This window comes from Aotus nancymaae, unplaced genomic scaffold (assembly GCF_030222135.1).
Source record: "Aotus nancymaae isolate 86718 unplaced genomic scaffold, 86718_ANA_hifiasm-v0.15.2.pri h1tg000012l, whole genome shotgun sequence".
Taxonomy (NCBI): Eukaryota; Metazoa; Chordata; class Mammalia; order Primates; family Aotidae; genus Aotus; species Aotus nancymaae.
The window spans coordinates 25073822-25096519 of record NW_026988423.1 but is presented as its reverse complement, the minus strand read 5'-3'; the positions used below and the strand labels follow the sequence as shown (position 1 = coordinate 25096519).

Genomic DNA, 22698 nt, shown 5'->3' with positions numbered 1-22698 from the left:
CATCCCTAGGAGACGGCTATCAAAGAGCAAGTGGAAATGGTATGGGTATGTCTTTGTTCCACCAGACACATATACGTGTTTGTAAGCAAAGCCAGGAGGATAAACAGGTTAATTTCTGCAAAGTACATGTGAATAGTCTTAATCTTTAAAAGGTTTAACTAAAAGATGCTATAAACTACTAAGTGTTTTATTATGATTAGTTCCATCAGTCAAATGTACCCCTGAATGACTGAAAACTAAAATATTATCCCAAGAATAAGTTGAATTACATGTATATTTCAAAACCAAAATACAGAAAATGCCCAAATAAGCGAGTTTTTTGAGCTTAAATGACATTGGTAAAAGCATAGAAATGGTGGTATATTAAGAAGCCCAGCACTGGGGACAGGAATAATAGACACATGTTTCATTTAGGGTAAGATTAAAACCAAAGTTATCTTCAAGTGAATCATAAAAGCTGGCCTATTAACCTCACTGAAATTTATACTTAAAAATAGCTAAAATAGCAAATTTTGTTAAATATATTTCACAATTAAAAATCAATAATGTAACATACCAAAACCCATCTGATTATACACTTTAAATGGATGAATTATATGATATGTGAGTATCTCAATAAAGCTGTTAATAAAACAACAAACCTGCCCCATATGCTAGGGCAACCCACCTGCCAGCACCGTCACGGAGGTTTAGCCTTGTTGCTAGCGATGCTCCAAAAAGCAGGAAGATGTCTGAGAGCCACTGACAGTAAACTTAATTACAGGCTCCTCAACTTTTCTAATGTAACTTGGACAAGACAAATGAACCAGAATACAAATAAAAAGACACATACTTGATTCCTTTAAGCTTATTTAATATTTGAACTCTTATTTTCTATTTTCCCAGACCCCAGAAAACAGAAAGTTTTTAGATGACCAATATTTTGTTCCAGAAACATACAGCCTTATCAGCTAATTCATAAAAGAGCTATTTTACAAAGGTACATCTGGATAATTAGAACAATAAAGTCTTTTAGGCATTTCAAAATGTGATCAGTAAAAATACATGATTATTAATAAAGTTTTTTTTAAAGATAGTTCCAGATACTTTTTAAAAGCAATTTCTGTTAAAGAGTACATGATTGTATGGTGAACAAGGAAAATAAAATGTTCTAGTAGGAAGAGGCTTATTAAAAATAACCAAGAGTGTGCACATTACAGTTACCATTTTTGTAATATATCTGCTTAGCAGTTGGCACCTGGAAATGGCGGGAAGGCTTCCTTCTAGGAGGTACTTTTTTTTTCTACCAATTTATTATCAAAATCCTCAATACCAGTGGGGAAGGCATAAGGAACAAGGCATAAGGACTCTTTTCTTGAGGAAAGAACAATTTTGCAGATCACTCTGAAAAGTGGAAATGTCAGGAAAAAAAGTTTTATAAAACAAAAATTGTAATACAAGGGGGAAAAACTAGCCATTCAGAAGCTGACTGTAAGGTCTGGCTAATTTTGTATTTTGAGGTCCTATGCACACAGTTCTCAATGGTGTCCTCTGTGACATATAAGGAAGTAAATACTGACCAAAGCTCTAGTAACTCAAAACCATGTATCAACTTCAGAGAAGAAAGTTTCCACTTTGAAATATGAAAGCCCCGTGTATTACACCAAATTTACTGACATCAAAGAGGAAAAAAAGATGCCAGTAAAAGACAATTCATAGGAAGCATAATTACTTTCTTTAGCTTCTAAAAATAATTTTTAAATTGACTTCTCTGTTATCACAGTAGAGCCTCCCTCCTACCCAAAAATCAAATAACAACAACAAAAACTTTTTAAAAAGAGGATTCATCCTTCCTAACAGTCATTAGAAGCTGCTGTGGCAAAAAAAGAAAGCCAAAAAGCTTATGAAATATACCTCCCATGCAATATAATATAATACATAGTTACAATTTAGGTTCTAAAAGCCAATATAATTCAAGCAGTCTAAGTCAGGTGATTTTAAAGTATGCAAAATATATGGCTTCAAAGGCAGTAATCATGATGTTCAATTACAACACTTTGGGGGCTTGCAGATTTGCCTTGATTAACTGTTCTCTGGAAAGGAAGGAGACACTCTTGCCACTTCACAGCAAATGAGCCATTAAGCCTACAGAAGAGAGCCCAGTGTCATAGCAGGTCACTGCCATAGCTAAAATGCAGCCTGCTTACTCTGGGAAGGTAGCTTTTTTTTGTACACCACCCTTGTGCCCTTTAGCATGGAAGCAGATTTCAACTTCTAGTCACTTAACTTAGAGCAAACTCCTTTGATGGTAACCAGACTCACTCAAAGACAGGCTGCATAACTAATTCCAACATCCTGAAAGGAAGATATGGTAACAAATGTCAAATGGATGTGACTATCATGGCCAAAATGAAATGGAAGGTGTGGGAGGCCAGGTGGGGAGAAGGAAGAGAAGTTAGATTGGTAAGATAAAAAGAACACTTAAAAACTGTGAGATATTTTCAGAATTAGACTTCATCTTGGGGCTGTATTTGAAAAATCTAGATATGAATTTATTTCTAAGTACTAGAGCTATGGTCAAAGTATTTTTCCAGTTAGTCCTGTTAGAATTCCAAGGAGAGGTTGAACTGCAGGGAAAGCAAATAATTACTAAGGACACGATATTGGCTGAACTAGAGAAACTGAAACTTACAAGCTTCTTAATTGAGTGCTAGAGAATTACATAATTACCCTGTAGTGTGTGAAGTTAAGATCAAAGTTTTTATAATTACTTTTCTCCTGATTAATTGCCCCCTGATGGTGTTAGTGTCAAGTGGCTACAGGTGTAACCCTTTTAATTGAGACTGACATTATTTCTAGCAGCACAATGTAATCATTTGGTTTCTACTTGTTCCTCCTAAGAGATACGGAAAGTTCCAAATCCCAAGCTTGATTTATATATTAGCTTCTGCTTCTAAAATTTTTAATCCCATTCTGAGTTAAATTATACTTGGCCTATGGCTAAAAATACAATTCCAATTTATAGATGAGGTCTAAAGATCCAAATTGATCTACCTAAAAACACAGATCAGTTTAGGACAGAAACATAAATCTGGACATAGATAAATACACTTGCTAAGTTGTAGTGGTGTTTATAAAAGTAGGTGGGCATCCCTTATCATTTGTGGTGAAAAAATAATCTTTGGACTGCAGGGAAGCATTAAAATTACATCCTAGCAACCCACAGAGTTCAGAGGGCACCAATGAAAGATGTGAGCAATGATGAACTCTGTTTTTTAACAGAATTTACAGACTTCATTTTAGTTGGCAAAAATACTTCAAAACATATATACCTAATGCATTAAAAAAAACCCAACAAAAACCAAAGAAAGTCAATATAGTTGAAGGAGTTCTCAAATGACAATTCTGAAACATTTATCCTGTGTAGGGTGCTGCTAACGCTACTATTCATCCTAGAGCAGGCAGTTACCAACACCTTGCCTGCAGTGTCCAGTGTATGTGCTGGTCTGCAATTTTTAAGGTCAATCATGGCCCAGTGTGGAAAGAGCTGCAACAGTGAAGTCAGAGGAAGTGCTTCTAGAGCTGGTGTGAGCAGTTCTGCCTTCACCACATCTTTCTCCACTCCACCCTTGGCTCTTTTTTCTCAGAGCCCTTTGGCACCATCAGTGCAAAAATAAGAGTCAAACCTCCAGGTACTAAAATTTTACTGGCCTTATAATCAGCAGTACCCGTGGCTAATGATAGCCATGATTCAACTCAGTAGTGATTCAGTTAGATAACCTTCCCAAACTCTTTACCTACTCCCATCCCACCCCTTCCTTAGCAACCCCCACCCCTGCTACCATCCGAAGCATTTCCATTTGTTTGTTTTTACTTCCTGCTCAATCTGCAGGGACAGTTTTACCCAAGTGCCAATGTTGAATGTATAATTATAAAAACGAAATGATACCAAGAATAACAAATTTATAGTCAAGAAAATAAAATTTGCTTTCCTCTCCCACCCAAATCCCAACCCTCAATAGAAAAGACGACAATAGAAGAAAACACACCTATTTTCAAGTGCCGGCTATTTAGTACGTTGAGGATTCCTGTTAATCGTGGTTGATCCCAGCTACAGAGAAGAGGTGCTTGCCTCAGGGTGGGAGGAAGCCCATCCACTCTCTGACCACACCACCTGGGCACATAGAAGCCACAGGGCACAGCACACCTTTGAGGTGACACTCAGAGAAGCAGCCTACTAGACAGCAGAGAGCTTAGAATACAGTTTAGTGAAGCAAGGTGCTCCTCCCTTCCCCCTCTCACTTCCTCCTCTTCTTCACTTCTCTACCCAACTTCCACATACTCCATCCTGACCTCTTTGCTTTAGGAGCAGTCGATCCTTGGGTGTACTAAAGACAAAGGGCTAAAACTCTCACTACTCAATTAAAACAAAACAAGGCAAAATAAAAATTAAAATGTGCTTTCAAATACGGAATGAAGTCAAATAAATACATCTGATTTTCTCTTCTTCTTAAGTCTAAGTACAATTTCATATCCTACACCCAAAGCTCTATACATTTGGTTTTTATTATGAATCAAAATGAATTTCCGATAGTGAGGAGAGTAGAGTGAGGGAATGGATATTCCCTCACTAACAGACTAGTGCAGCTGCCACACTGTGAAGAACTAGTCCCGCTCTGGGCACCTTGGGACATGGCTAATCCCAGGTGGTTCACAGGCAGATCCTGTCACACTCTCTCTGCGTCCACACTGGAGCCAGGATGTGGTGAGACATGGCCGATACTCCAAATCCAACAACCTGCAGTCACCTCCAGGACACGTGGCTCTAACTTTTATCTGAGAAGAATAAAGATATATGGAAACCATATTAAGAAAAAGAATATATTAACATTGCAAAGAATACCCACAACATCTATGGGCATGGTTTAATCTTTCTTTCTGAATCTGTAAGTAAGCAGATGAGTACAAACTGCTGCATGAAACACAGATCTATCTGCAGTCAAGGACGACACCAGCCTCACTGTCAGCAGAGGCAAGGGCACCAGCATCTGATGAGGCCAAATCCTCCACACTAGGGAGTCACGGCAGCACCAGTAAGCCTCACACCGAATCTGTGATTTACTAGGCTTCCCACTGCTCTGCCTTCTGCTTTGAAAAGGTTAGAACAGAAGAGGGGATGGCATGGGAACTGACAACTGCAGTTTCTCTTAGAGAAGGAAGAGTAGAGTCAGCAGGCATGAGCTTCCACTTGATATATATGTTTAGAAACAAGCAGTTCTTTAAACACAGAAAAGAAATGGAATCTCAGAAGGTTTTCACTTTAAAGGATGATAAGTCATTTCATTCAGTGTAGGATGATTAGTCTAGAATCTGGAACCTACAACTTTTACATACCTGAGTGCTTGTCTGTGAGGGCTGATCCAGCCAGCCTTTGGCAAAGAATGGTGTAACTTTCCTCTACCTTCTGTAAAATAAAACCCATAGGATTTTTGATTCAAATGTCATGAAAACAAAACAAAACAAAACAAAACAAAAAACTTCTGAAAACAGAAAAGGCCTTTTTACATTAAGGTACATGCCCCCAAATTTCAAAAATATTAATTTTCTCATTAAAAATTTTGTTCATAGCAAGAAAAAAAGTAAATTTCATTCCTGTTACCACTTTCTCCATTGAATGAATAATTTAATATTTTCCCATGTAAAAAGAAAGTAGAGGTAGTAACCACAAATGTAATTCTCCCACCTCCAAGAGTCACCCTAGAAATGGTCCTGTCATCGTATGCAGGAGCTATAGTCACACACCACATAAAGACATGGCAGACTGCATACATGATGACGGTCCCTTAAGATTATTATGGCCGGGTGCGGTGGCTCACGCCTGTAATCCCAGCACTTCGGGAGGCCAAGGTGGTGGATCACCTGAGGTCAGGAGTTCCAGACTGGCCTGGCCAACATGGTGAAACCCCGTCTCTACTAAAAATACAAAAATTAGCTGGACACGATGTCGGCACCTATGGTCCCAGCTCCTTGGGAGGCTGAGGCAAGAGAATCACTTGAACCTGGGAGGCAGAGGTTGCAGTGAGCCGAAATAGCGCCACTGCTCTCTAGCCTGGGTGACAGAGTGAAAGACTGTCTCAAAAAAAAAAAAAAAAAAGATTATTATGGAGCACTTAGAGAAACTAGAAACCTGGTGTGTGGCATTTAATAAAGGTATTGCAAATCAAGTAAGGGAAATGACTAACATTCAGTAATAATGCTGGGACATTTGGGTTTCCATATGAAAAATATACATAGAAATAAAAATACATTCCATCTAGGTTTGTGTAAGTACACTCTATGAAGTTCACACAAAGATAAAAATGTGTAATGACGAATTTCTCAGAATATATCCCCAGTGCTAAGCAACACATGACTGTATATAAGAACTGACCTGTCCTCAATGGGCTTGTTGATATCTCATCAGCTACAGAATGATACTACATAAAATAAGCAACATGAAGAGGAAAAATTCAGTCATATGAAGGTAAAAGAGAAACTAAGGGAGACCATCGTTTAGCTCAAAGGCTAAAGATACTTAAATCTGTCCCTCAAGTCTTTGAAGTACAAGACATCATAAGGAAAACATTTGGGCTTTGGAAGCTGTGTTTTCTGATGGCAAACTTTGATATTTCCCTCGGAAATTGCCACACAAGTCAGTTTTGCAATAATGACATCTTCAATTATCAATTTACAAAAATCCCATTCATGACTATGTTTTTAGATTACAGGAGCCACTGAAGCCAATTTCTATCTGTCATAGGATTTGGAAAGCTACCAATGTCACCTAATGAGTCACAGATAATAGGCTACAGAAAGCTGTAGCATTTCTCAGCCTAGATTCATTACTTTACAAACCCCACCTATCTCATCATCTTGTTCACTTCTGACAGAGGCCAGCCAACTACCCAAAGCATTTTTAGGTTCTTAAACTTAGAAGCCCACACGAACATACAGTTTATAGAGCTACAACTCTTTCTGCTCTTGTGACAGTCAAAAGATAAACAATGCTAATCTCAACTTTTTATCCAGGTCTATTCATGGATAATAGTCAAAGAAAACATAAAAATCTAGAACCTGAACAAGTTTATTGACATCAGCATTTTGATCACCCCATACTTCCCATCTGCTAAATGTTTCTTACAATAAAGTCCTATGGATGTGGAAGTATGAGGTACCTTTAAGTGTTCAAGGTCAGCCTCTATCTTATGAATGTACTCCATGATCTGGCTCTGCGAATCTGCACAAGAGGAGGGACTCTGGATCTCAAAACAGGAATCCTCCATAGCTCCCCAGCGCTGCTGGACCAGAAATTCGGGGGTGAATGGTGAAACTGCCCCATCAGAGTGAGCATTCTGAGGAGAATGTTGCTGCTGGTGGGTGGAGTCCACAGCAGAGATGCCTGTCATGGGCTGCAGGGTAAGTGAGGAAGCCACCTCCTCATCTGTGGAACTCTCCTGCACTGTGTCATAGCCATCAAGGATCAAATAGTTTCCTACGGATAGAGACAGAAGAGTTTGATGAGACCAGTGCTGCCATTAGAAAACAGAAATAGCATAGTGTGCTGACAACTTCAACTTGAAAAGTTATTAAAGAGGGAAAAGCCTTTAATTCCTGAGTTTAGTTTCAAGTACATCAGAATTTCCTCACTTCAGGTTAAAGCTAAACTTGGCAAACTTTCATGGTAATTTCTGATAAATTTCATTTAGTTAGCATTTCAAAGGTTTAAAGCTGGAAACCACAGTGCCTAAATGATCTTGCCACCACTTTCCCTGCCAAACGCCTCTCTTGCCCTACCTCCTGCCATTGTCTCCCTCACCCAGTGTTCAGTCACCACAACAAGCTTGCTCTTGACACAAAGCCTCTGCCCCACTCTGTTCTCTGCTGGAACACTATGCTCTCATGTACCCACCTGGCTTTATTCCCTCATTTCATTCAGGTCTCTGCTCAAATGCTATCTCATCAGAAGTCCTATTCCCTGATCACCCTGTTTGCCTTCATTACTCTGTCCCTTAGTCTGACTTAGGTTTCTTCCTAATACTTCTGAAGTCTATTTACTTGTTTACTTATTTATTGTATTCATTGCTATATCTCCCAGCACCTAGGATGAGGTCTGGTACAGGGCAGATTCAGTATTTATCAAATGAAGGAATAAACAAATACGGCACGTGTGTGAACACACACACACATACACACACGCCTTGATACCAACATATCAGCCATTTCAACATACAGGACAGTTAACAATGATCAAAATCAAAGTTTAAGTGTGAAAGATACTTGCCTGAGATGCGTAAATTAACCTCCTTCTCTTCCTTGTTTACCACTCCATCACCTTCTGATGGATTCTCATCACTATGTGCTTCACGGGCATCAAAAAAGTGCTCTCCACTGTCATCAAGACCCCCTTCTGGCTCTGTGGTAGGCATCTCTGGGGTCATAATCATGTGGTCCATTACTAAAATGTTACTTGCCTCGCTATCTTGGGGTGCCAATACCACTGAATCCCGTGGAGCAGAAGATTCAGTTGAAGTCCGTGGACTATAACAAGTTGCAATGTCACCAGTTCCAGTTCTAAAGGGCATATGTCCTTCACTAGTATGATAGGCCTTAATATTTTCAGAGTTCTGGATGACACTGTCTGTCTGTGCCCCCTGAGAGGCCATCCTGTATCTTGGGAAATGTTGCCAGTCTTCCTGAGTGCTCTTCTCAGCCAAACCCAGCTGTTGTACCAGCAACTGCTTCAACAAACCCACTAAATGATTTAGGAAGGAGGAGGGGGAAAAAGCATATTCATAACTATAACCTCGGGCTGCAAGAATTAAATTAGCTGAATTACCAATTATCTTTAAAAGTATCTTTTAATGACTTATTAAAATGTTAATTATTAATTTCATATAATCATTTTATTTTGTAAAATCATTTTTCATTTTGTTTTGAAAATGAAATAAAGCACCATCTTTTAGAGAAGATTTAACATTAAACTAAACTTGAAAAGATCTAAGCATTCTAAATAGGGAGGTACTCCTATTTAGAACTCCTGAATAACCAATATTATGCCTCTATTTTTTTCTTTTACATAACTAGAAAAATACCCTAAAGGTACTTCTTAAGAATGTTGAAAGGCTGTGTTAAGCTAGAGAGAAAAAACTAAAAGTTCTGCCCTTTCCAGATGTAGACATGATATGCACATTATTTCCTCTGATTTCACAAGATACATACAACATTTATTGAAAATAAGAACCAATTTAATTTTGAATGGGCAAAGTGTATGCTATGAGGTCACCCAGACAATGACAGTTACTGGGACAATGTTAGTCAAACCATCAGAAATCATTAAGACTGCTAATTCAGGAAAATGTAAAAGAGAATAACGTAGGTTTTAAATAACTAATTCTCTGCTTTCATCACTAGCTTAATGTCTGTCCTATGTTTCTTTAGGTAAACAAGCTCCACTTAGGTCTCTGATCCTCTGTCCTTCTGCTTTACAATCACTTCCTGAGAGATGCTAGGAATTCTCTTGGCTCTGATGCTCAAAGCTCTCTTCCTAACCTCTCTCTAAAGTTTCACTCCTAAAACTCTAACTTCCTACTAGTCACCCACTCTACTGTTTTGTCAGTCATAATCTTAATCTTGACATTCTTTAAACCTGAGCCTGTAATTCTACTAAGTTATAAAAAAAGAAAAAAGAAAGTACAATGGAAGGAGGTGGGGAAAGCAGTGGTAGTCCTTTTTTGACTCTTATTTCTGACAAGATTAATGAAATTGTCTCTAAATATTCCCTTTCCTTTGTCCTCACATCCAAACAAGTCAATTGTTTTAAGCATTTGCTGACTTCTCACTTTCTTCTTATTCCTTTCGATACCATTCTAGTCCAAACTCTTTTAGTCTCAGGCCAGCCTACTCTAATAGTTTATTTAGTAAGTACACCATTCCATAACTCTTTCCATTCAAATCCTTCCACAGCTCTCAGCCAGATTAATCTTTTTTCATACCTTCAGTCATACCCTGGTTTAAAAATTTCAAATGGTTCTCTACAGCCAGAGCAGTTGTTATCAGCCTTTTTCCCACCTCAATGCAACTGAGAGATATGCTGTCCTCCCATTCTAACAGTGACTCTCAACAAAGCTGAGGGGCGGAAGCTAACAGAGTGGCATGTGCATTTGTGTCTGTGGCATGGGCCATTGTAGAGAATACTAATAATATAATCTCAACAATAAAACTAGAAGAGTAACTGGAGTTTGATAAATCCACGTACTGTAGGGATGGCACATCAGTGCCATACTTAATAAGTATCTGTAATAAGTTATGAATAAAAACTTACAATTTCTTAGTGCATCCAATGCCCACCGTGCTTCTGAAATAGGCAGGTGTGAATCTGGGATTGTGATTTGATAATCTTCTCCAACTTCCTTTAGTGTCCCATCTGTATGTTGTTCCTGTGCATACTGTCTCTCAGCCACAAAGAGATCACGTACCTCTGATTTCCCAGAGGTGCTCAGTGAATGAGACTGAGGTTTTGATGATATTAAGGTAGATTCTAATCCCAAATCTCTGTCTGTCCAATGGAATAGAAAACGTAGAGTATATCTAAACAAAACTTTTAACTTTTAACATGAAGCATTCAGGCAAGAATCAGAAAAAAAAAACATAAACTACAGAGATCATCTGTTAAGCAAAATACACAGCACTTAGAGCAGTGTTATACTGAAACACAGAAGGCTCAAAAGTGAAGTTTGTTAAACTGCTGGAACCTGCATAAACCAAACAGTATTAAAGTTTCTTTGTATTTTATTTTATTTCATACATTCATTCATTCATTCATTTTGGTGTTTTGATCTTGTTGCCCAGGCTGGAGTGCAATGGTGTGATCTCGGCTCACTGCAACCTCCTCCTCCTGGGTTCAAGCAATTCTCCCTGCCTCAGCCTCCCGAAGAGCTGGGATTACAAGGGCCCACCATCACGTCTGGCTAACTTTCACATTTTTAAGTAGAGACAGGGTTTCGCCACATTGGTCATGCTGGTCTCAAACTCCTGACCTCAGGTGATCTGCCATCTTGGCCTCCCAAAGTGCTGGGATTACAGGTGTGAGCCATCGCGTCCGGCCAGCATTTTAATAGATAGTAGAGCACATTCTCCATTGAACTTATCAGAAAAAAGTACCTGGACTCTGCAAACCAGTGACTGAAATGCCATGCTGTTCCTCTTTTAATTTTGAAGGATCTTCTTCATCATTATCTCCTCTGTAGAGGAAAAAAAAAACAATCTTTCAGCTTCATGAGGTACCTAAACATCACTGCAACAAAATGTAGTAATTATCCTATTCTTTTCCAACCCAAAACATAAAATAAGTCCTACTACAATGCAAAAGAACACTCACTCGCCAGGTGGTGACTGTGGTAATGGAATTGGCTTTGTGGATTGCTCCTTCACTGATGCAGCCATCCGACAGATTAGGTCCTGCCAGCTTCGGAAAGTTGGAAAGAAATCCAAAATCCAAAAAAGAACAAAAAAAAATCCTTTAAATATACTCAGAAAGCAAAAAGAAAAACAAAACAAAAACCAAATCAACCAACCAACAACAACAACAACCAACCAACAAACAAATAAAAAACCCAACTCCACTCTGCCAGAGAATATTTTTATTTTGGAAACACACTATTAAGGTGAGAGTCCAAAACTATACCTGAAAGAAAAATCTAATGACATTATGGACACATTATCATTAGAAAACTTCATTTGACATTTCGTATTATCTTTTCTTTAGGAAACAAACTTTCAGTAGAATAGAATCAAAATAAAAGGCATCAATCTAAAAAGAACAAGATCTTAGTAGTACATATCTAAAAGAATACAGAATAAATACTTGGTTTCCCTACAGTTTTTGGTTTTCAGAGTCCTATTATAAAAACAAAGTTAAGTTTATGGAATATTATGCTTGGGATAATAAAAATGTTAGTTATAGGAAGGTAGCTATATCTAATACATACACAGTCTTTTCAGAAACTGTCTGTGCCACCAGTTCATAAATCTGAGCTCCATTGTCTGACATAGAGATGACGAATAAAGCTTTGTTATCTGGAAAAAATAAGACAAGATTACTCTAACATTGTGATCTTGGAGGCCATAAAGGATGTTTCTAGGGTCCTGAAATAGTCTGCCTCTTAAACTAGATAAAGGTTACATATATTTACTTTAAAAAAATTCATCAAGATTTACACTTAAAATGTGTGCAACTTACCATATTAACGTGTTTATTGTACATTTATTGTACTTCGATAAAATAAAGATTATACAAATTGGCACTATTTCCACAATAATTTACTAGAAACAAAAGGATATCAAAAATCCAAATTACTGGCCAGGCACAGTGGCTCACTCCTGTAATCCCAGTATTTTGGGAGGCTAAGGCAGGCGGACTGCTTTGAGCTCAGGAGTTCGAGACCAACCTGGGCAACATGGTGAAACCCTGCCTCCACAAAAATTAGCCAGTCCATGGTGGCACATGCCTGTACTCCCAGGTACTCAGGAGGCTGAGGTTGAATTCCTTGAGCCTGGGATGCAGAGGTTGCAGTGTGCTGAGATTGCACCACTGCACTCCAGCCTGGGTGATAGGGTGGGACCCTCATCTCAAAAGAAAAAAAAATTCCAAATTACTAAATTAAATGCTATTACTCTTTTGCATTTCTTTTGAACTGCCCTTTTGCTAAGTTGTTAGTTAATAATATTCAGTGAGTGGTGGAGAAAGGTCATAAATTTATTTTGCTATCATGAAACTAACAAGTTTTAAAAGGGATCCCACTGTTAATACAGTTAAAATATAACTTGCCAGTCTGATTTTTACAAACCCAAACTACATCCATCTCTTCAGTTTTTTATTTTTTTCTCATCAAATCAAAACTCATGCCACCCTAAATGAAAGCCTTTTCTCACTGGGATCTATCGATGATTTGAACATAGAATAAAGAAACAAAGTAACAGCATAAAAATTTTCAAATGCAGAAAACCATTCACAGAATCTAGACACCCTAAATAATTTTGGGGTATAAACTCTTAGATCTCTTTCTAAGCAGTAAATAAATTTCATTTAATTTGCTTACGAATATAAAAGTAGCAAGACTCTATGCCACTTGTGTTATTTAAACAACACCGAATCTTTTATGCAGATTTACAATGAATCTGGAAATTAGTATCCTTCGGTGGACATACTTGCCTGTTGCCACTTGTCGAACCAACACTGTATTCAACTTAATGACAGGGCTAAACGTGTGTTTGCTATCAGCTGTAGATGCCAGAATCTTACTATGACACCTTAACACCAGTCTGTCATCCTGCTTTTGTAACAATACAAGAATGTCTTCCAGCAGCAATGTATATAAATCTAGAAATAAAAGTGCAGAAAAAGATGGTAAGTACAGAAACTGAGATGCATTTAATTAACTTTTCAATGATCCAGCAGAGGAATTTTATTTCTGTTAAAGCTATAAAATTTTAAAAATTGACTTGCCTATTATCTTTTAAAATTTCATTTTCAATAATTCATTTTTTTTTTTTTTTTTTTTGAGACGAAGTTTTGCTCTTGTTACCCAGGCTGGAGTGCAATGGCGCGATCTCGGCTCACCGCAACCTCCGCCTCCTGTGTTCAGGCAATTCTCCTCCCTCAGCCTCCTGAGTAGCTGGGATTACAGGCACGCGCCACCATGCCCAGCTAGGTTTTTTTGTATTTTTAGTAGAGACGGGGTTTCACCATGTTGACCAGGATGGTCTCGATCTCTTGACCTCGTGATCCACCCACTTTGGCCTCCCAAAGTGCTTCAATAATTCATTTTTATTGTATTTCACTAAAGTGTCAATCTGTGACCAATGGGAAATAAAAAACAATAAGCTGGGTGTGATGGTGTGCACCTATAGTCCCAGCAACTAGGGAGGTTAAGACAGGAGGATCACTTAAGCCCAGGAGTTCAAGGCAGCAGTGCACCATGATTGCATCTATGAATAGCCACTGCACTCCAGCCTGGGCAACATAGCAAGACCATATTTCTGAAAAAACAAAAGCAGTTTCTCATCACAGATAGTTTTAGATATACTGGTCAAAAGAAAGCTTACAAAGCAAATGAAGACTCACTAGAATATAAGAATGGTGAAAACGGGACTAAATCAGTTTTCTCCTATATTCCTAAACGAATATTTAACACATCTTACATATAATGAAATAACACAAGCAGATCTACAAATGTACAAATAACACAAGGGAGCACTGCTAATTGCTGAGGAGGCTGAGGTTGAAGAATTGCTTGAGCCTAGGGTTCAGAGAGAATGGTTCTCTCTTCTTCCCTTTGTCACAGAAACTTTCCTATTTTTTCCCTTTTCCACTCTCCCCAAAACTGACAGACAATATCAGACCTACCAATAGTTTTATCTCTATTCACCTTCCAAACCAATGGGCCTTCATGAATCATCTTCCTTTTCGTTAAATCCAAATTCTGGCAAAAAAAAAAAAAATGCACAAATAATTTCCAAGCACTTAGTAATATGATATTCCATATAATGCAGTCTCTTTTAAAGAAATTCTTAATATAAAATACACCATTTACATTCAACTATCATTTATTGCTATGTGTCAGCTCTTGAAAATGGCACAAGGGCCATGTTAAAGTAATCTGCATACAATTTTCTAAAAAGGAAAAGGTATCTTGCAGAAAAACATTCAGGAGTACTATCTTCCAAACCTCATTCTAAATAGATGATAATAGACTATGAAAATCAAGTTACAAACATTCAACCACTAGATTCCCAACCTATCCTTCAGTTTTTCCATGAATAACTGGAAGAGCATGGTACATATGTTTGTCTATAAGAAAGAGGCTTCTGGGCCAGGCGCGGTGGCTCATGCCTGTAATCCCAGCACTTTGGGAGCCTGAGGCGAGAGGATCTCCAGGTCAGGAGATCATCTTCCTTTTCGTTAAATCCAAATTCTGGCAAAAAAAAAAAAATCATAGCAAAAAAAAAAATCCAAAATCTGGCAAAAAAAAAAAAAAAATCCATCCTGGCTAACATGGTGAAACCCAGTCTCCACTAAAAATACAAAAAATTAGCTGAGTGTGGTGGCATGCACCTATAGTCTTAGAAACTCAGGAGACTGAGACAGGAGAACCGCTTGAACCCGGGAGGCGGAGGTTGCAGCGAGCTGAGATCGCACCACTGCACTCCAGCCTGAATGACAGAGTAAGACTCTGTCTCAAAAACAAAACAAAAAAAAAAAAGAGAGAAAGGCTTCTGAATGCCAAGGCTCTAATTTCAAATAAAGTTCTAAGAATTAGCACTCATGAAAAGTCCAGGTACTACTCAGGTTTGGTCTAAATATTAACAACTTATTAGTAAGAGAATCATCTTTTAGTATTAGCAGCTCTAGAAAACTCTCATGCTTTGGAAGTTCAAGGGAATATGCACATTTATATGCTTGTTGACAAAGTATTAATATATGACATAAATGTCTATTTTAACAGCCACCAAGTAAATCTGCCAAAACCACCACCTAGTGAAATGGTATAAAAAGACTTAAAATTTGAAAAATTTAACACATAAGTCCACATACTAGAAGTGACAATTAGTAAACATTCTACTAAACATTCTATTGTTCCTATAATGGTTCCAACTTTTATGCTTTTGAAGAGCCTCATGAAAAAAAAATATGTTATCTTATGTTATTCAATGACCTGAAAAGTTACCATAGTAGCAGTCCTACCCTTACTCAAACTACAGAACACAGGCTGGGCATGGTGGCTCATGCTTGTAATCACTGCAGTGTGGGAAGTCTCGAAAGGAGTGCTGGAGCCCAGGAGTTCTGGACCAGCCTGACAACAAGGCAAGACCTTGTCTTTACAAAAAACAGAATTAGCTGGGCATGGTGGCATGTACCTATAGTCCCAGCTGCTCGGGAAGATGAGGTGGGTGGACTGCTTGAGTCCAGGAGGTCAAGGCTGCAGTGAGCCAAGGTTGCACCACTGCATTCCAGCCTGGGCAACAGAACAAGAGCCTGACTCAAACCCTGTCTCAAACAAACAAACAAACTACAGAACACAATAAAATTAAATTTAGTAACAACTAGTGTCCCTTAGTCTCCTGCCAATTGCTGTCATGTAAAGTTACAGTTTCATGCAAGATATTCCTCTAATGAAAGACTAATCTTCATACAGATCAGGCATTTAAAAGGCAGCAAAAAATCATAAATATAGATAATCTATGACACAATAACTCCTTCAGGTGATGTATATTCCCACTGAGATGTTAATTACCTGCCAGGCCTTTGGTAAATTTTATTTTAATTTTAAAATTATGATTAGACCATCTCTCACCCTGAGCTCTTCAACATTTGGGTACTCTGACAACTTCAGGCTGGAGGTATCAAGGCGACGCTGATAATCTTCTAGGCGCTGAAAATTAGGCAGGATAGAACCAAGGTTAGTGCTTTGGTCATTAATGACTTCTCTGTTTCTGAATCAGATAGCATTTAAAATCTCCATTTTACTGAGCTCTTTGCAACACTGGACAGGACTGAAAACTCACTCTTTCTTAAAAAAAATCTCTTCCCTTGGCTTTAGTGATATTATACTCTCCTAGTTTTCTTCCTACCTCTTTGGCTTTCCTTTCTCAACCTTTTTTCAAAGTCATTGGTCTCTTACTAGCTTATATTTATTTTCTGAATATAAAAATCATGCCCACAGTACAAAATCCAGATGGTGATATAAGGCAAAAAATAAAGTATCCTTCTAACCTTGTCCTATTGCCCTGCCCCCTTTAATTTCCTCTAAAGAAGCAATCACTGATACCCATTTCTTGGGTAGCCTTTGAGAAAAATTATATGCAAACAGAATCTATAAGTATGCTTGTCTTCGTGCATGTTGTATGTATATATATGTCCTTTTTTAAAATAATATATGTAGCATGACATATTCATACATGCATTCCTTTGGTATTCCTATATGTATTCCTCACTGAAATGGCAGAATACATTCATATACATATTCCCCCACATATATGTGGGTGTGTTGGTGGGGGGGGGGTGTATGACTTATAAATATATCTTGGAGACTGTTCCACATTGGCACATACAGAGAGTTATTTCATTTTTTTTTTTTTTTATAAATGGCTACAGGGTATAAACTCTGTAAATGAATTATAATTTATTTCACTATGCCTTACTGATGGGTATTTAAGTTACCTCAACTCTTCTAAAATAAACAATACTGTAATAAAGAGGACTTAAATATATGTCTTTGTACACCTGTGTAGATTTATCCGTAGGATAAATCTACTTTGTCAACAAGCATATAAATGTGCATATTCCCTTGAACTTCCAAAGCATGAATCAGAGAGTATGTATATTCCCCTGCAAATTTGTTTCCAAATACATGGAAAAGTCTAAATGAGTATAGTGAACACTTATACATTACCATCTGTATCTACAATTAACATTTGCTATATTTGTTTTATTATATATCTATTTATTCATCCCTCTAACCATCAGTCCATCTTATTTTTTGGCTGTATTTCAAAATAAATTACAGATATAAGTACACTTTACCTCTAAACATTTTAGCATCTACAACAAGTACAGTTCTTTTTTAAAAAAGCAAAATCTGCATACAGTACCACACACATTTTAAGTGTGTGTTCCATGAATTTTGACAAATGCTTATACATTTGTGTAACCTAAACTTCTATCAAGATACAAAATCTTATCATCACCGCAGAAAGTTTCCTCATACTTCTTCCCAGTTAATTTCTACCTCCACGTCCCTAACGGCAACTGGTTTTCTGTTTTTTTCTACCATAGAGTAGTTTGGTCTCTCTTCGAAGTTCATATAAATAGAATCATAGGTATGTACTCTTTTGTATTTGTTTTTTTCCCCATTCAGCATGTTTGTGAGATTCATCCATGTTGTGTGTCTTCGTAGTGCATTCCTTTTTTATCATTCATAGCATTCTATTTTATAACTATACCACAGTTGGTTTATCCATTCTGTTGATAAATTCATTCTGTTGATAAATTCTGTTAATAAATAGCTTTTGGCTATTATGAACAAAGCTGCTATAAGCATTCTTGTTTAAGTCTGTTTGTGGGTATATCTTTATCTATAGATAAAGATATATTTTATTATTCAGAAAATCTAGGTACATTTTCCTATGGTTGACATTGCTGCCAAAGTTGGTTAGCTAATTTGTTATCTGCCACTTCAAGTAAGCACAATGGAAAACCAGTCTGAGTATGCCAGCTCTTCTATACCAGGGTCTGAAAAGTTTTTAGTAAAATGCCAATTAGTAAATATTCAGACTTTGCAGGCCATATAGTCTCTTTCACAATTATTTAGCTCTACTGTTTTGGCACAAAAGTAGCCACAGAGAATACACAAATGAACAGGCTCTGTGTAGTAAAGAACTCTAATATGGTTCATTTCTCTTGAGTAAATCACTAGGAACAGAATTACTCAGTCAAAAGGTAGATATAAGGGTACGTACACTTTTAATTTAGATAAATATTGCTACATATCCCTCTGGGATCTTATCATTTTACACTCTGAACAGCACAGTTGAAAGTACCAGGTTTTCTACAGCCTCACCAACAGAGTTGTAATCATACTTAGCTCCTAAGAAACTACATCCATGTTCATGGATTCAAATAGCCCCTGTATGCTCACAATCTTAAATTTTTATCTTCAACATGGTCCTCTTAGAGGTGGACCCATATAGCCAACTGCTTACTGTATATGTCTACCTGATATCCCAAACTGAACTCATCATCTTCCCCACAAATCTGGGGCTTCTCCGTTCATCCTGTCCATCCAAATATGCAATCCAGAAACCTGGGGGTTTATTCTTGACATCACTTTTCCTTCAAATCCTTCTCCAAATCAGTCATCAAGTCCTGTCAATTTTACCTTCTAAATACTTCTCCACCTTCTCTAAGCTGCTATCATCTATCTTAGATTGCTGCAAGAGATTAATAAATGGGCTCTTTCATCACTATCCTTCTTCAACTCATTCTCCATAGAGTAGTAAGGGTGATACTTATATAGCAAAAATCTGAACACTATATTCTTACATGTCTATACTGAATTCCCACTACTCTTAGAATAAAAATCAAAAGCTTTAACATTATCTAAAGGGCCCTTATGAGTTGGCCTTGGTCTACTTTACCTCATTTTACACCACTCTGACTTTGCTTTTTAGGTGTGATCCACACTAATTTAAATTTTCAATTCCTCCAACAGACCATGTTTTCTTTTCCCATCAGGACTTTTGCAGATATTGCCTCCACCTCTAGGGTTGCACCCTTCCACATCATTTTGGTTCACTTCCACTCATCCTTCAGAGTTTGGCTCAAATGTCAATTCCTCAAGAAAATTTTCTCTAATAGGCACCACTTAACATCCCCAAACTAAGCTAGGCCCCATAGGTATATATCACAGCATCCTGAAATTATCCTTGAGAGCAGCTATTACAACTGACACAAAATACTTGCACTGCAATCCTGTTAAATGCCTTTCTATCCTCCTAGCAAACAAGGTCAATGTGGGCAGATATTGCACTCATTTTCTCAACTACTCTATACTCTATGCCCAGCATACAGTAGATGCTCTATAAATATCTGCTGAATGAACAGATAAATGAATGAGCAAACAAGCAGCTTGAGATGTTCCAAAAAGTCAATTACAACTCTGATATTCCATCACAAACTGATCTTGACCTGTCAACTATGCAAACAGTAAACCAATGTTCTTCCTATCCATCAGGTAATGATAGTTTTAACAACTATTTCACAGATTCCAGATAATACTAATTTAATGTTCTCCCAATGTCATCCTGTATCTTCTTGCTTTCCTTTTTTACCTGCTTGTTTTCTGCCTCCTTGACAGCTTGATTTACATAATTTAAGATCTGACGACAGTGATCTGCAGCTTTCTTCACCTTCTCCCTTTCTGTTGGCCATTCTAAATATGGGGAAGAAATCCAAAATGTAAAATAGAGAAAATGAGCAAAAAACCATTAAAATATATGTAAATGAGAGTTCATTTCATTTCAATAGTTTTAAGAGCATATTAAGACCTTGAAGGTTTTTGTAAGAGCATAAAACCTATGTCAGTCTCAATTCAAGCCATCTTTGGACAGGTAAAACTTCTTGTAACAGTACTTTAAAATATAAATTCTAATCTTTAAAAAGAAATCATAGTACAGAACCTGAAATCCAAGAAGAGATGCTTTACCCAAAGTACCAGGGCCACTATATTACACACTCCAGAAGAACAGGTCTCATTTACTTTATAAAATGGAAATCCCCTCTTCCCCTGGAATTTCACAGTGCACAGCCTACATAATTATGTCCAGGGAACTTGTTAAACAAAAAATTTTAATAACACAATTCAAAATAATTTCAAAACAAGTTTGTTTGAATTTGTGATTTTATTTAAAGAAAGAAAATAGACTACAACATTAAAAGAAGATGAAATTTGCCAAAACATACTGAGGTGGCTGGGCGCAGTGGCTCATGCCTATAATCTCAGCACTTTGGGAGGCCAAGCACTTTGGGAGGACTGCCTGAGGTCAGGAGTTCGAGACCAGTCTGGCCAACATGGTAAAACCCCACCTGTACTAAAAATACAAAAAAAAATTAGCCAGGCATGGTGGTGTGCGCCTGTAATCCCAGTTACCCAGGAGGCTGAGGCAGGGGAATTGCTTGAACCAAGGAGACAGAGGTTGCAGTGAGCTGAGATTGCGCCACTGCACTCCAGCCTGGGCGACAGAGCAAGACTCCGTCTCGAAAAAGAAACAAACAAACGAAAAACAAGCAAACAAAAACGTACTGAGGCTACGTCATGTCTGTAATACAAAAACCAAAATCAGAACATTCAAAATTATAATCTTCCAAACCATAGTCCAACTACACTGAGCAGATATAGTAAAGTTAATGTGTATGAGTTGGTTAATGTATATGAGAGTAAACCACCTTTGTTAGCAGGTACCATAATTAAAAATTTCCTAATTATGCATTCAAACTCTCAGGCTCAAGAAACAAGATTTCAATTGCATTACATTATTAATGAGAACAAAGTATAAGAACTTAAAGCTCAACTGAGAAACAGATTCACTTCATGTTTCAAAACAGGAGAGTTGGAATTACAATGCATTAATTTGGCTTAATAAAAGCCATAGATAGATATTAGATAGATATACACAAAACAGCTCTTCAACTCAGAATTTTTTCTTCAAAGCAAAAATGATGTAGGCTAGAACAAGGATGGTCAAACTTTTTCTGTAAGGGCCAGATAATTTTACACTTTGAAGGCCAAATGGTCACTGATTAAACTACTTGACTCCGCTGTTATAATGTAAAAGCAATCAGGGACAGTACACAAACAGATGAGCATGGCTGTGCTCCAATAAAACTTTATTTATGAAAGCAGACAGTGAACATGACTTAGTCTACGATTCATAGTTTCATATACCAGGTGCTAAAGCTACTAATGGAGTGCATTAAATCAAACAGCCTGAAGAAGACTAGATTATATCTTGTTAGAAAATCTTGGTGGGGCATGGTGACTCATGCCTATAATCACAGCACTTTGAGAGGTGGGAGGATTGCTTGAGGCCAGGAGTTTGAGACCAGGCTGTGCAACATAGTGAGACCCTATTGCTACCAAAAAAAAGCCAGGTGTGGTGATGTACACCTGTAGTCCCAGCTATGCAGGAAGCTGAGATGGAAGGAATGCTTGAGCCCAGGAGTCTGAGGTTGCAGCAAACTATGAGTGTGCCACTGCACTCCAGCCTGCACGACTGAGTGAGACCCTGTCTATTAAAAAATAAAAAGAAAATGAAAAAGAAAATCTTGTCGTACTATTTGGAAAGCCAACCCTATTCAGGCTGCTGTAAGATACTATTTACAGGTTTTTTTTTCTAAGCTTTTTTATTTTGGTGAAAATGTACCTGTGTATTTGGCAATATTATCCAATAGAAGTGGGTACTTAGTAAGCCTTTGCATTTGGGTGGGTATAATATCCTTCAGTTGAAGACGACGACACAGTGGATTACTTTCAGCATCCTAAAATTAAAGTGAAATAAGTGAATCTGTAATTCTTATTAAAACCATAATTAACATGTACCATGTATTCACCATAAGTGTTCAATGCATCACAGTTCTGGTTATTAAATCAAGATCTTTAAAAAATGCCAAGATATATCATTGCCACACTATACTTCAGCTTTCTCCTTTAATCACCTAATGGGGGAAGAGAGCCTCTATCACTAAACCAATGGCTTCTTTGTTATCTGTTTAAGCAAGGACAAAAAGCATCCATAAGCAACTCTAAGTATTGCTTTCTTGTGTTAAAACAGCTTTATCTTCATCTATTCAGAAAATCTAGGTCCACTTTCCTATGGTTGACATTCCTACCAAAGTTGGTTTGCTGATTTGTTATCTGCCATTCCAATTAGGCACAATGGATAAACACTCTGAGTATGCCAGCTCATCTACACCAGGGGTCTGCAAAGTTTTTAGTAAAATGCCAGTTAGTAAATATTTTAGGCTTTGCAGGCCATATAGTCTCTCACAATTATTCAGCTCTACTGTTTTGGCACAAAAGTAGCCATAGAGAATACATAAATGAATGAACAAGGCTCTGTGAAGTA

General features: G+C 37.6%; 1 protein-coding gene across 3 annotated transcripts in view; it reads right to left on the bottom strand.

Moving 5' to 3' along the window:
- Nucleotides 1–836: 836 nt before the first annotated feature.
- Nucleotides 837–22698, bottom strand: part of ARHGEF12 (Rho guanine nucleotide exchange factor 12) — a 151931-nt gene continuing 130069 nt past the window's right edge. For all 3 annotated transcript variants that reach the window (XM_021671203.2, XM_012470286.3, XM_021671202.2), the window contains 13 exons: nucleotides 21997–22111; nucleotides 19906–20006; nucleotides 16371–16448; nucleotides 14423–14498; nucleotides 13229–13396; nucleotides 12006–12093; nucleotides 11396–11482; nucleotides 11179–11258; nucleotides 10340–10573; nucleotides 8300–8770; nucleotides 7194–7510; nucleotides 5374–5443; nucleotides 837–4815 (listed from right to left, as the gene is read on the bottom strand). In XM_021671203.2, coding sequence (XP_021526878.1) covers nucleotides 4805–4815; nucleotides 5374–5443; nucleotides 7194–7510; nucleotides 8300–8770; nucleotides 10340–10573; nucleotides 11179–11258; nucleotides 11396–11482; nucleotides 12006–12093; nucleotides 13229–13396; nucleotides 14423–14498; nucleotides 16371–16448; nucleotides 19906–20006; nucleotides 21997–22111 — 1896 coding nt within the window. In that variant the 3' untranslated portion in view covers nucleotides 837–4804. The remainder of the gene's footprint in view (nucleotides 4816–5373; nucleotides 5444–7193; nucleotides 7511–8299; nucleotides 8771–10339; nucleotides 10574–11178; nucleotides 11259–11395; nucleotides 11483–12005; nucleotides 12094–13228; nucleotides 13397–14422; nucleotides 14499–16370; nucleotides 16449–19905; nucleotides 20007–21996; nucleotides 22112–22698) is intronic.